General features: G+C 31.9%; 1 protein-coding gene across 3 annotated transcripts; it reads left to right on the forward strand.

Moving 5' to 3' along the window:
• The first annotated feature begins 927 nt into the window (after positions 1-927).
• Positions 928-15,246, forward strand: Ack-like (activated Cdc42 kinase-like). Of its 3 annotated transcripts, none has more exons than XM_070634877.1 (10): positions 928-1,226; positions 1,440-1,626; positions 1,705-2,132; positions 2,210-2,308; positions 2,390-3,473; positions 3,535-3,808; positions 3,872-3,980; positions 4,048-4,264; positions 12,861-14,423; positions 14,598-15,246. In XM_070634877.1, the coding sequence occupies exons 1-10, from the start codon at positions 1,147-1,149 to the stop codon at positions 14,763-14,765; spliced, it is 4,209 nt and encodes a 1,402-aa protein (XP_070490978.1). In that variant the 5' UTR covers positions 928-1,146; the 3' UTR covers positions 14,766-15,246. The 3 variants fall into 3 exon arrangements, with proteins under 3 accessions (XP_070490978.1, XP_070490970.1, XP_070490962.1); XM_070634869.1 differs by lacking the exons at positions 12,861-14,423; positions 14,598-15,246 and adding exons at positions 4,778-6,371; positions 6,432-12,615; XM_070634861.1 differs by lacking the exons at positions 12,861-14,423; positions 14,598-15,246 and adding an exon at positions 4,778-12,615.
• The last annotated feature ends 497 nt before the right edge of the window (positions 15,247-15,743 follow it).

The raw sequence follows: 15,743 nt of genomic DNA on the forward strand, positions 1-15,743 counted from the left end.
GTTGACTTCAGAGAACTACAAGATTACCTTCAAGGCATTTGGTATCGACAATTAGCAGAATTAATGTGAACAGGTTCCATTTGGCAGAACATGTTGTTAGAAGACCTGTGGAAGCGCCATTAGAGGATCTGTAGATGCTTCATTAGATGACATGTGTAAGCTCAATTAGAAGGTCTCTGGATGCTCCATTAGAAGAACTGTGGAAGCTCCATTACAAGATCTGTGGAAGCACCTTCAGATGAACTGTGGAAGCTCCATTAGAAGAACTGTGGAAGTTCCATTAGAAAACCTGTGGAAGCTCCATTAGAAGAACTGTGGAAGTTCCATTATAAGATCTGCTGAAGCTCCATTGGAATACCTGTGGAAGGCCTAAGAACTCATGGAGATAATCTGTTGATAGAGGTAGCACGGCTTTTGGTATAGGTAATTGTCAGACGGGAGCCAACGATTGAGCCAAGCCAGTTTTAGGAAATGTTTACGGGAAGTCAGGAATCGCAATTGATCTGTACGACCAGCGAATTAAGTAAGTAAGTACAAGATTACCTTACGAATGGAATATTGATAGAACAGACCTAAAAGTATCACATTATGGCAACTGATAATCCAAGCAATAGCCTTAATTTATTTAAAAAACCCAGATTTGAAAATTGTATTCTTGATCCTACATTTATATAGATTAATTAACATCGTAAATCGAAAAAATTGTAATACTTATTCAGACAGGTTGTTCGAATAAATATTCATAAGTAAATACAAAAATCTAGAACATGCTTGCATTCCACAGAAAATAATTCCAAACTCTTAAATTCTTGTAACGGTTTATTTAAATTTGAATTCTACACTGAGCGAAACAAAAATGAGTCACATCCATACAATACACAACTTACCGTCCTATTTCATGTTCCATAAATTCCATCACACAATTATTTGGTAGACAGCTGTAGAATTATTTTGTAGAAAACTCAATTTTATCAAATAGTCATTAAATAGGTCATTTTCGTTTGTTTTAAGGATATTAAAGTTGATATTTTAGTAACTGAGATGCTGTTCAATTGAAATTATGTGAAGTAAGCGTGCACAATTATTGGAAATAGCTAAAAACGATGACAGATGAAAAATAAGTTTTTTTAGTCGCGCAAAAAAAAGATGGATGAAAAACAAAATTTACCAGATCTGTATGAATTTTTGATCGAAGCAGAACTCCAGCAATATTATACAAGCTTAAAGTAAGTAATAAGTTATAGTGAAATGTTAAAATCAGTAATTTTCATTGTAAAACATGCAAAAATCTGCAATGTCTCATTGAGCGACGACAGAATGAGGAAAAAAAAAGGTTCAATGAAACATGAGCGGAACATTAAAGAGCAGCAACAACAACAACAACGCAATTTGTAAAATGAGAACATTAATAAGAATCTAAAAATATAAATCATTTCCAGAAATGAGCTAAAAATAACTGCCATTCATCAAATTAAGTATGCAACCGATCAAGACTTTCGCACTATCGGATTTAGTCGGCCAGAGATTCGTAGACTACACAAATTTTATGACAAATATTGCTCTCAAGGTTATTTGAGTAAAATAAAACGTCTACTGCAAACGCCAGTAGTGAATAAACGTGATGAGGTCAGTGATTATTAATTTATTCATGGAAACATCCTTTCCGTTTTGTAATGTTGATTAATTTTATTTGTATATTTTTAGTTAATAAATCATAATGCAACATTAGATGTGCTGAAAGCGCCCAGTTCCCCGAATAAATTACCAACAAATAAGCACATAATTCCGCTCGACTCAATAAGTGTCAATAAACAACTCGGAAATGGTGAATTCGGTATTGTTCAACAAGGCGTATGGACGAATGGAAATGAGAGGATTCAAGTCGCCATTAAATGCCTTTGTCGTGAACGAATGCAAAGTAATCCTATGGAATTTCTAAAGGAAGCTGCAATTATGCATTCAATCGATCACGAAAATATCGTCCGATTATATGGAGTTGTATTGTCGACTGATTCATTAATGCTCGTGACAGAACTCGCTCCACTGCGCTCACTACTCGAATGTCTCAAAGATAATGATCTGAGAGTAAAGTTTTTAACTGTACCAGTGCTTTGTGATTTTGCATTACAGATGTAAGTATTATTAAATCGCATTAAACTATTAAGCAATTAATAAATAATGTATATAAATCACTCGAATCTAATTATAGATGCAATGGAATGATGTATTTAGAAAATAATCGCCTTATTCATCGTGACTTGGCAGCACGTAATATCTTGGTATTCAATAAGAATAAAGTGAAAATAAGGTTTGTAATATGTGCGTGAAATTTTTTTCCATTTTCACATCAATAATTTTCTTTGCCTTTCCAATTTGCTTCTTTTTATAGTGATTTCGGATTGAGTCGAGCACTCGGTGTTGGTAAAGATTATTACAAGACAAACTTTAATGTGAACTTAAAGCTACCAATTGCATGGTGTAGTCCAGAGTGTGTAAATTATTTGAAATTTACGAGTGCATCAGATGTTTGGGCATACGCAGTTTGTCTTTGGGAAATGTTCTCATATGGATTTCAGCCTTGGCCTGCTTTTACAGGTCAACAAATACTTGAAGCAATCGATAAACCTAATTTTCAACGACTTGAGAAGCCGGAAGTATGTCCAAAGGAGTATTATGCTTTAATGCTTAATTGTTGGAGCCACGAACCAAACGATAGACCAAAATTTGTGGAAATTTATCGACTTTTGCCTGATATGAAGCCAGAACAATTGAAAACAGTCACACAGTGTATAGATCTTAAGAAGGAACATTTGGCATATCGACAAGGAGAAATAATTACAGTTTTAGATAAATCAACAAATTCACCATATTGGCTAGGCGTTCTTCATAATGGTCGATGTGGTCTCTTTAATCCTGCCAATACGGTTGCACATATTGAAAGTCTTCCATCATCATCATCAAATGGCATACAAAATCAAAACAGTACTGGAAGTTTCATACGAAATACATTAGAAAGAAATAGTAAAAGAAAATTAAAAACAGACATGATATCCAGCCCACAAAATGATTTTAAGCATACAGGGCACGTCGGCATTGATGGAGCTTATTTTGGCAATGTTGCATTTCTGTCAAACACACAAACGTACAATAAATTACCAAGGCAAGTTGTAACACCTTATAAACCATCCGAGGATTTAGAGCAACTTCTCCCACCTACACCTACATCAATTCAAACAACCGGCAGCGTTTACTTTTCAGAATCCACTAATTTATTACCCGCACAGCAAGTATCTGATAATCATAGACATTTACATCAAAGCAATGGAAACTTAAATAATGATAGTTTATCCTCCGACTTCCAACGTATTACTTCCTCAACCCGACCTGTGTCAGCAGCATTTAACGATTCTAATCCATTTGCACAATCAGACCATCAAATGTGGACTACAGAAATGGGAAAGAATTTTGCAAGCGTAAGTTCATATTTTTATCAAGCAAACAAAATCTTTTATAACTGTCAAATTTACTTTATAGCTTCCAACCGAGACAAAATTATGGCAAGATGCACAAGATGCTCATGACTATCATGAGATATCAGATGATGAAATGCAAAATAAAGTATTTGATTTTGGTCCATCATTGTTAGACGAGATGGACTTTATGTTTAGATCAATGTCAACATCCGGTGGTGATTCTTCACACGGTCCACCGCTAACTCCTAATTTTGACAATGTCAATAAGAGAAATGAACTGACTGAATTAAATTCTAAATTAAGTCGAAAGAATTCAGGTTCAGGTATAACGGCAGGTAAATGAATCACCAACTTAATCAAATATTTCAAATCTAAACAATTTTGTATTCTGCTCACAGCCGCAACGTATAAAAGTAAGAAGAAGGCATCAACGGTAAAGCCGATTTCGGTTAAGGATGAAAAAATGCTTAATCAAGCGATTGAATTTGCTAATGAAATGAGCGCTAGGTGAGGAATCATTGATTCATGTTTATCAGTTAATCTTTAACTTAATGTTTATACATTTTTCACACAGGTCGATGACAGATCTTGATCAAAATCAATCAACACAAAGTCCGAAACGGAAATTTAGTTTCCGATTTCCACACTTATCACATTCATCAAACAATGAGCGTGACGGATCATCATTGGCAAATCATATGAATGGAAATGCATTTATGCATCAGCAAAATGTGAACTACAAGGATCGGAAGAATTTCAGTGAGGAAGCAAAGAATGCTCCTGACTTGCAAGTGAGTAAAATACTGAAAATTTATCATTTAAACTTCTTTATCTATTATTGGGTCTATGTAGTTGACTAATTTTACAAGATATGAGATCTGAAAGACAATTTCCATACTTTTTTAAGATGTAGATGTAATTTATTTTGGGAACTATTGAAAATTAACGAAAAAAAAACTTCTTTTCTCTCAATTTTCCGCTCTCCCGTCGCTATTTGACATAAATTCCTATCTGTTTCATGTTGTAACTAACACATAAAGTTTTCTACATCTGATAGCAGCTATTTTGACAATTCTATTGTTGACTTATAAATATTAAGCATTATTCATAAACTAACAATTTTTTCATGATAATTGTAAGTTACTAATCAATAAATTCTTTTTCTGCTGTTTCTTTCTTATCATGTCTTACCTCTTGCAAAATCCTTAATTATGATTTTTTTATGGAAATTTTTATTTTGTAATTTTATAATTTTTATTGCTGTGAATTTAAACATATGCGGTTGAATTTTAAAAATTGTATAGCGCTTCCGATCATTAAATGAGATTGAAAGTACAAGAGAGCCACGTGATTTTAGAATACCAATTTTTGATAAGAAAAGTTCTGATTTTTGTTTTGAAAAATCTCGTGAAATATTAAGCAAGCCATTAAACTTTTCTATAGACACGGGAACGTTAGATAAAAGACTTTCTGATAAAAAGACTCGAGATATTATCGGTGAAAATTTATTAGACATTGAGAAGACATTGAATGCATTAAATTTAGATTTTATGCAGGCATTCAATGAGCTTGAAAAAACTGATTCAGCAGAGACATTATTCGGTGAGAATTTCCTTCTGGAGAATAATTTAAAGACTTTGTCAAATAATTTCAATAAAAAGACATTTACTAATGACATTGACAATATATCTTCAAAGATTAAGAATAACAACAACAATAATAATAATTCTAGTAATAACAATAATAGCAATAATCATAAAAAGTCTGCTAGTCGAGATTATTATTCGCCATTAGAGAAACATTCTGATAAATCATTTAGTCCAAAAGATTCACAATCACAAAAGACGACGCCTAGTAGCTATAGTCCACAAGATAGTGCTACGTCGCGTGGTGCTGGATTTTTTAACTATCCTAAAACTCGCAATTTATTTTTGTCACCAACAAAACGAATGTTTAATAATCAAACAAATTTTACTGCAAATAAGTTTGAAGATACGATACAGTCACAGCCACGACAACGTTCGATGTCATTTACCGATAATTTTGAAATAAAATCTCCAGGTGTGATAACCAAACCCAGTAATTTAACAAAAATGAACTTGAAATCTATGGAAGTACGCAAGACTAGTTCATTGGATGAAGAGTATGGAAATCGAAGTTTATTTTTACCAACTAAAAGTCAATTGATGACAGAAAAGCCTAGAAATGTTATAACATATAAGCCAAAAAGTGTTAGAGCAAGAAACCTTCGACGTTTGAGCTATAATCCGATTAATATGATTGACTCGTCATCATCGACAAGTGAAAGTGATTTGGATAAAAGTATGGCACATTCAGAATGTGATATTCGTTCTAAAATGTATTCGTCACGTTTCCAAAAGCGACGACAACGATACTTGAATAAAAAATCTCACAAGACCGCAAAAGGTGGATATTATCGTAGTGAGAATTCTCAATACAGCAACAGTAGCAATCCAAACGTAAATGGACGTGATAAACTTTATGGCTCAAATGCATCAATCAAAAGTGCTCCGCATTACAACTACATAACAGATCGTAAAAAGTTCTTGAATGAAGACCTAAGTGGAGGTAGAGGATGTGGCGGTGATGATAAGACAACATTGAGTAGCAGTGATATTGATTCTGATGAGGATTTTAATAATTCAGTCAATGATCATCGAAAGAATTTGATAAACAAAGATACAAGAACTCTCACACCTACGCCACAGCCTGTTCAATTCACATCAAACTTCAATAATATTTATGAATTTGTTGGCAAATGTTTCAATAGGAATTTTGGTTCATCAACTAGTAATAGCTCTAATGGACAACAACAGCAAAAATCAATAACACAAAGTGCTATTCAACAAGCACAACAGTTTCTTCAGAATGACTACCGTAATTATACAAAGAGAGGCAATAAAATCTCAAATTCTAATTTGGATCTACTTTACACAGATTTTGATGTAACCAAGTTAACTGGAAAATCTCCAACAACTCAAAGCTACTTCGATATCATCGACTATCCAGGTATGAGTGGCAAAAAATCAGTTTCAACAATCCTACGTGAGTCGAATGTAACAGGTGCAAACATTAATATTAAAGGCTCAGGCTTTCAATGGCCAGATAAAATTCACGGTTCAACGGTTAAGCAAAACGACTTGATATGGCAATTACAACAACAACATGATCAGGATATAAAAGAAAAGGAAGAACGACATAAGCAGCAGAGAAAGCTACTTATGGACAATTTAAAAATAAATAAATCTGCTTATTCGAGCAGCTCATCAAGTACGGAATCCCTCAATTATCGTCAAAATTATATGCCTCCAAGTCCAGCACCTTAATCTCTCAATGCCAATCAAAATTGTATTTAGAAAACATAAACTTCCGTCCCATAACTCTAATCATAGTTCACTATGTTTTTTATTTCACTTTTATTTTCATCATTTTTTTGATACCCGACATGGAAAAGGTTTCCCACATTGTTGTTATTGATTATTGTTGTTGTTCACAAAACTGATGAACTGAATACATTTAACATCGCAAAAATAAAATTGGTTAATCTCTTCGAATGCATGAAGATGTGAATCATGACTACATTCTTAATGAATGGCAATATTGTTATTAATCCTAATATAATGGACCTTTTTATGATCCACACCGGTTAAATTACCTTTGAAGATGAAAATTGATAATTGATAAACTTGTTAATGTCTAAACAATGACGCTCTAATGAAACATATCTCTCATAATACAAAACTTCATAGTATATAAAAAGTATGTACATTGAGAAGCTCCTTTCGTTTTTTTCGTCTCAATTCTTTTTGTAAAACATGTTGTAAACTCTATGAGATGATGACATATTTTCTGACTCTTAACTTGAACAAAGAATAATCAAAAAAAGTTACTTTCCCTATAGCATTTTACTTCGATTTAAATGAAAGGTTTTTAAATGTTAAATGAATGAGAAAAATGTTGCAAGGTTTTTTGAAGTAGAAGTTCTCAAAAAAAAGTTATTTTAAATATTTAAAAAAATGACAATTCTAAAAAAATCTCAAGTCTCTGTTGGATCTATCTCAACTTAATTATATGTAAATAAACAGAAAAAAACAATAAGAGTCTTAACTTGAATAAATTAGGAAGTCAAAAAGCAAACACAAAATTAATAAAAAGCAAATCAAAGGAAACTGAGAAAGACGATGAAGAATAATTCTAAGTATTAATAATTGTAAAATTAACAGTAGTGTGAGTATCTTGATATCTTGTTATTATTGCGCAATATTATTGTATATTTAAATACCTAACTACTATCATTACAAAATACTCAATATACTCAATAATACAGTGAGTAATACGCGCACACGAAATTTATTCAATTATCATATATAAATTTATTATAATTAATCATAAAAACACTCTTCTGCTACTTAGTATAAATATATTCATCTTATTACCTTATTTTCCTTGTTTAACATCTTATGCTGTCGAGTGTTAATTGTTATTTATTTATTCTGGCTCCTTTCATGTTCAACACAGAAGTTAATTAATATTTTTTTTGTTAGTCTAGACCGTGGGAAAATGTGTGAAATTTGTCCTGTTTGCAGTGTTGCTATCTGACTTTATGCTTGATCACGAGAATGACTAAATCAGATCTGTCTATTGCATAGATATATTTGTTTTATAATTGGATCAATGTTAGTCTACGTCAGTATTGTCCAAACATTTTTATGCCACGGCACACCTTAGTGTTATGCCTCAACCGAAACCGCACAAGGCATAAGGTTCATTGCATTTCTAAAAAAAAGTGTGCCTCGACACATAATTTGGACAACATTGGTTGAGGTCTTTAATATTTTGCATTATGTAACCCGAGCAACTCAAGTCGGTTAATCGGTCCAAAATTTGGCACCAGACTGACATGTTGAGGCTACCCGAATAACACAAGGATGTTAAAAGATTCAAAATACCAGGAAGGAGTGACTGACATGATGGCAGATTTTAACTGAATCCAACACCAAGTCAGAGTCACACCGGCTTGGTATCAGGAAGGTATGACTCTGGCATGTTGCTGAATTTGAACTGAATCCAACACCAAATCAGAGACGCCTTAGTACGGAATTTAGGATCGATTATCAAACTTGTGCTATTCAGGCAGCCTAGACCTTGACAATATAAAATCTAAACAAAACATAACCTTATAATAAAATGACTATGATCTGTGTCTAGTCGTGACACCAGATGAATCAACACTGCCTACAAGACATTTATATGGTCATAAATGACAATTAGTAACTTAATCGTTCCTTTCCATCATTTTAATTACACTTGGGGTCATTAGTAGGTCAAGATTTGTGTTCCCATAGTGAATATATGATCACTTTCTTTCACTAATTTGTTACGAATAGAGGTAGTGAAAAGGTGGATAATAAAAAAGAAGTGAAACACGTGTTTGTTAAAGCTTAAAACGAGTTTATGAGTTTTTAAATAGCCATTAAAAAAACTTAACTTTTTTCATTTAAGAATGAAGGTGCAATTAAAAGCTTTCTTGTTTTGTATAGATTAGTAATAAATGATTTAATCGTATTTATCTACAGGTAGTGAGAACTTAGTCTCTCTCTTAAAAATTTCTTTTTCGCGCAAATATAATTCAAATTTTTGTCTACTAATCGTTTAATTGTTAAAATAAAAAAAAAGATGTTCCATTTATGGAGCGAAAATATTTTGAATATTGAGTAAAATAATGAATAAAAAAGAATTCAATTGATGTGACGAATCAATCATGTCATCGTGATGTGATCTTTATGATAAATAATAATAAAAAATGAAAATAATGATAATCATTTGATGAATCTCTCAAATAACTCATAAAAAAGATATAAGATTTTTTGAGATGTTTAGTGATGGATATTATGCAATATCAAATTACACAGTAGATATTTTAAAAATCTTTCTCATTTTTATCGTAAAAAATTCTATTTTAAATCAAAAAAAAACTATTCGAATTTATTAATAAATACTAATTTCCAATTTTTTAATATGTTCATGATGTGAAAAACATAAAAATCTATAAATATTCTTTCCAATTTAATAGAAAATTACATATTTATCGTGCTAATTAATTTAATTAACAAAAAAAATTGTGACGAATGCGACTAAAATGCAGAAAAAAATTAGTGTTTGTTTAATAATTTAATTAATTAATTTTAAAACAATATATTCAGAAAAGATAAATTAAAATGAAAATGTCAAACGAGAATTTCCAACAAATTATCCATCATATGCATAATATCAGTATTTTATTATCTATATTAATATTTATAATCCTATTCAGGGGTGAACAATTTTGAAGATTTGATATGAATTTGAACAAAAAGTTAAGGATAGACGAGTGGTATATGAAATATTATCCATTGGTGTCACGGTTTCTAAATTGTAGCTAGTGATACCTTTACTATAAAGGGTTATCAATCAGGAGATTCCATTCCAGAGAGCTATGCCGTTGCTTTCATTTTTGATTGCATAAAACCACATAAAATGCATCTCAGCAATTAGTCGTTCATTACATTAAATCCTTGAACTCTATGCCATAAACTCGAACAGCACAACGCGTTCGTTAGGGCGGTACCATATCGTCATATTAATAGTAGCATGAGAAGTTGCCCTAAAAGCATCGTTTTTATGGCGAAAAGTGCTGTTCGCCACACTATGTTGCTTGTTATGTTAAGCTCAAAAATTCACATGGACCTGACTTTTAGCCGATTGACTAATCAATCGGTTAGCCGATAGGTTTAATACATATAAATTTTGAGCTTAGAGCAGGAAAATAGTTTAGGGTTTCCCAAAGTGAATAGGCACTGCGATTGTTGATCTGGTTTACCATCCCTGTTGCATAACGATAATATTCCTAAAGAATGTTGAGCTTTCAATTCCCCAAAATCCATCGAAACATTAAACCAATTCTTAATATCTAACATACAGATTAGTACAATTATCTAATGAGCTTTTTATGGCTTTATTCCATCAAAAAATTACTAAAAATAGTTTCATCCAAATCATCCGGCTTCGCATCTGTGCCATACCAATTGAACCTCTTGAAAACTATCATATTTAATGTAATAGTCCTTGGCGAAATCAGTAATTGAGTTTATCAAAGCTTTGATACTTTGCAAAGTAATCCGGCGATTGAGTAACAACTTAATCATGTCCAAATTACTCAATAGAGAGTTGAGCAGTTAGTTGCGGTTCCTTTTATTGAGGACAAATTGGATTCAACTTGAGAATTCAAGCATTATTGAGACTTTTTTCAGAGTTTTCATGTCAAATCAAGTCAAAATTTTCCTTCCTGTCCAAATATCACAAATAATTATGAATATCCATTACGCGCATCTAATCTCCAATATTCATCTTGCAATTGCTATAGACTTGTAGAATGAGTGAATCTTTATATTATTTTAATAACTTTTCCTTTCTAAAATAAAGACTAATCACGGTAATTTTATATCCATTTACCAAAACAAAAAAGTCATGCAGCAATTCACGAAAAATAAGACATTACATGTCATCGTAATGAAGCAAAAATTCCAGCATTCCGACATTAGAGATTAATTTTGGCACAAAAAAAGCATATGTCATATATGCAGCAACATCTTGTAATAAATTTTTAGCAATCAAGAAGAAATTGCCAAAATGATTATTAAGTAACATTAAGTTCATGTAGGCATTTAAATTGCTATTAAACATTTAAGTGATTTTGAAGTATTATTTGATTGACTGTCACTTGCAGAGACGCCTAATCCTTTTATTGTAATGCTGATTATGGCTGTTTTTTTTTTAAATATCATTGATTTTAATCAATATGAAAAGTATTAATATGCAAGGCAAGCAAATAAAATGCATTATTATGTAAGGTTTTTAAGGTACTTTATTGAAATGACACCATAAAAGAAATCCAAAAAGTCATTGGAATAATGCACTCAGCAATATTTATTCATGATGCACTCGCCTAATATACTATAAAAATGTATGATATAATGAAATGATTTCCATATATACATAACCTGTTGAATATCTTTTTATTTCTCATCACTGTTGGATGTTATAAAATGACACAGAAAACAAAAGTAGGAAATGTTATATATTTAGAGTAGCTTCACATATAATTCAAAGAACGTCATGTTTGCTATACGAATGGGATACAATATGTCAAAGTCAATTACTGCTCGTGCCTTCAGATGGCATCAAAATCATTTTAAATTAGACATTTGAAGGATCAATAGAATAAATAATTTGGCGCAAAATTAAGTAGCATTATTAATTTTTGATTCAACATTCAGTTGCTGGATGCTTTAGGGATGCGTTCGGAAATTAGGTAATGCTTGGGTCCCCCTCTCTTTGACCCCTGAACCCGAAGAGGTCAGGGGATTTACGATTTCAGTCCATGATTCTGCTAAAAAGCACCACGGTGAGGGAAGTGAAGTTTTGTAAATAATCAAGAATTTATACGGTTTTTGGCTGTCACAGGTGCCTGTTTTGCAACTCTACTTGGATCCCCCTACCCCCTTAAGAGTGGTATTATTTTAGTTCATGATTCTGCTACAAAGCACCACGGTGGAGCAAGTGAAGTTTTGTAAGAAAAAATATAAAAACAATCAAGAATTTGTACGGTTTTGGCCTGTCATGGGTGCCTGGATTGCAACTCTAAGTAGGGCTGAAAAATCCATTTTAAGCGTTACATAACCTCCGAACAATCCCCTATTTGAACAAATTTACGATGACAAATGTCGACTGTTGGCTTTACGATGGATATTAATAGTCTTTTCATTCATAAATTCACATCTATGTAAAGCTGTACGACGAGTGCTATTGTGAATATTTGCAAATTTTTCAGCATTCTACGACTCTATAGCTTTAATACCTTACATTATTATATGAATAATTAATCAATAATTTAAATACCGTTGGGAAATTTACGAGACATTTTCATTTTAAAAGTAAAGGTTTTCCTGCTACACAAGAAGATACTGACACAGACAAAAGAAATGTAGAGGAAATGTGAAGCTCAGAGAAAGCTTTGATCTTCCATTGAAACAGAAATGACAAAGAATAAATAAAAATCTATATTGCATGCAAATTTACTAAACCTGCCTACAACTTACTAACATTCTAATTTAGTTCTAATTCCTATTTTGTGCTGGATTTTTTAATTTTTTTTATGATTTTATTTTTCAAATATTTTTTCATTAAAACAATTTCATTTGTCTATTTTTCCTCATTTTCGTTACACGAACATCATCTAACATCACGAAATGTCCATGAAACCTTATCCTCCACATCCAATCATTATCTCCGTCCCCTTTTGTGTTGCTTCATTTTTCTCATTCACAGAGTTCAATAACCGCTGAAAATTCACTCGCTTATAAATCGCTGGTTGAGGAACCAAAAGAACTTTTATTTATGAATCAAATGGAAACGCATGACGAGACGTTTGAGGATGACTATAAAGAGAAAGGCTCAACATTACCAAGAGTAACAAATGGTCCATTAGAGCACGTGCCACAATCAAATAAGGCAGCTACTTTAAGTAAATTATTACGAATTACGAAAGACTTTGATACATCGACTTCCTCATCAGCATCATCAACATCGAGTCCATTAAAAGCTCTACGAGATAAAAGCTTTCCCATTGTTAAGCCCCGATTGAGAATATTACCGTCTATAGGAAGTGAAAGTGTTAATTCAACAACATTCTTGTTGGATCACGACTGCGAAAATCCATGCGAGACACCAAGTTATATGGCAAATGCCGATGGAAATTTTACATTAAATGTTGATTCATTGAAGACGACACCAAAAACCGAAGTGCAGCCGATTGAACGTAAAACAGAAAATCCACTACCATTGCCACCTAGAGATCGAAGTACATTACAATTGAATATTGCTCAAAAGCGTCATGTACGTAAATATCCATTAATAATTCCCGCATCAGCAACACAACGAACATTAGATAAAGTTAATCAAATAACACCAGTTGAAGACAAAAGTGAAATTTTTACGGAAGCAAGCAATTTTAAAGCACCAACAACATCATCCAATGTAAACACAAGTTATGACATCAATAATGATGATGATGACGATGATGATGATGATGTCTTTGAAGATTTAAAAAAAGACACGAAAATTTCACAGGAATTTGAAGAAAATGTCAATAATAATTATGGTATGATAAAAGGTCTTGAAAAAAATTACACGAAAGATTTCATCGAAAATAATTTTCCATCAACATCATTTCAAGATCTTCGTATGTCATCAACTGTCGCTAATGAAGCGAGAACATATCAAAATATTGAAGATTTTCAAAAGAGATTTTCAAGTCATGAGCAATCAGACACAGCGTCACTTAATTTCGAATCGATATTGGAAGATGAAAATGTTGTCAATGACGTTAAAATCTCCGACGATATGGTCGATGGATTTGGATTATATGAAAGTGAAAATAGTGGTAATAACAATAATAAAGCTAGTAGTAGAAATAATAGTGCCAGTAAAGTCATTAACAATCATTGTAATAGCAGCTCATCATTTCCATTCAAGCAAGTTGAAAGAAGACCATTTTCAGTATCGACATCATCAATTGAATCAAAAAAGATTGAATTTAGTCAAAAATTTCCAAAATATAAAATGCCCAAGAATGAACTTGCCAGCAATGCATTATTTAATAAAATTAAAGAATCTGTCGAGATGGCAGCTAACACTGACGAGTGTGAAATAGAATTAGAAATGGAAAATAATAATAATAGCGGTGGCAATAGTCCATGTGAATTGAAAAGATCAATAAATCATGTTAGTTGTGAAGATTTACTTGACTTTTCCGATAAGAAGCCATTAGGGCCCGAACGGGGATTAGAGTCTGATGAGGTGCGCATCATAAGAAAAATGTTTGGAACCAAGGTTAGTTAAATGTTTATTATTCATATTAACGCATCGTAAGTCTGCCTTGTTGCCTGTCTATTTCGGGAACTAAAAAGGTGCAATTGTTGACTTAACATTCATGTGATTAATATCTTACTGAACTACAGATCACATGTCATTAAATTTTCTTATTTCTACTTTATTCATACACAGGTAACATTGGAAAGATGCCTAGACACTCTAAACTTTATAAATTGGGACTTACAAAAAGCTATAAAATTATGTAAAATGCAAAATATGAATCCTGAGAAGACACTACAGGAATGCTTTGATGAACTTGATCCAGATTGGGATTTGGACTTAAACTCAGTGACAAAGTAACTTAACGCAGTGACGATGAGTTGTGACAAAAAAAATTATACGAGAAATTCATATTTCTATAAGTCGAATATAGACATAATATACAAATATTTAATAAGAAAGATGTACAAGAAACCTTGTAGGTTGTAAAGCTATATATTTGCTGCAAAAAATATATTTAAGGTTCCATGAACTTGCGTCGTAAGTATTTGAAAAACCAATCTGACAACTTTGTTCTTCCATTAACGCTATTTCCTTCCAAAAATCTCTTCTTTATTATCAACATTCTGCAAGAAATTTATGCAGACTTTTATATTCTACGCCTTATTATACTAACGAACGATTCTTCCCCAAAAGTATACTCTTTTTTATCATATCATTGACCAATTTTGTCTCTCTAATAATCTGTAGCTTTAAACAAAAAAATTTATAAGATTGATATATCAAAAATGAGAAAAAAAGATATTTAATACCTAAATAATAGAGCATTTTTTGCTATTGTATTGTAGATCTATATATTCTATTTGTTAAATGATATTTTATACCGTAGTGAGAAAAAGAAACTGATGAATAAAAACGAAAAAATTTATAGAAACAGTCAAAACATTGAGATGCTTCATTTTATTGCAAAGTTATTCAAATGTGTAAAAATTTGGTCTTGAAAATTACGAGTTTTTAGAGATTTATTGATTCGATGCAATTTGCATTTTCTTGACAAAGGATGATAAATTAATAGTTCATGATTATAGAAGCATGTCCTTGATTTTTAACATTTCAAGTTTCAGCAGGAAAAATTTCAAGAATCTATTTTCGGATTCAACCTTGGGTTTTTCTTATGACATAAAATCTTAGTTTTTTGGTGCACGAGTCACAAAATAGCGCATCGTGGATCTAATCATTTCACACTTTATTATCGCTTCTTTGAGATCTAATCATCAAATATTCTAATTCAGTTGTCTTTTGCGTTGTGTCTTCGTTGATAGTCGGTTGTTAGTCTTA

The sequence above is a fragment of the Chironomus tepperi genome, unplaced genomic scaffold (genome assembly GCF_022539635.2).
Source record: "Chironomus tepperi strain 1889 unplaced genomic scaffold, CSIRO-AGI_Ctep_v1 contig_9, whole genome shotgun sequence".
Classification (NCBI taxonomy): Eukaryota; Metazoa; Arthropoda; class Insecta; order Diptera; family Chironomidae; genus Chironomus; species Chironomus tepperi.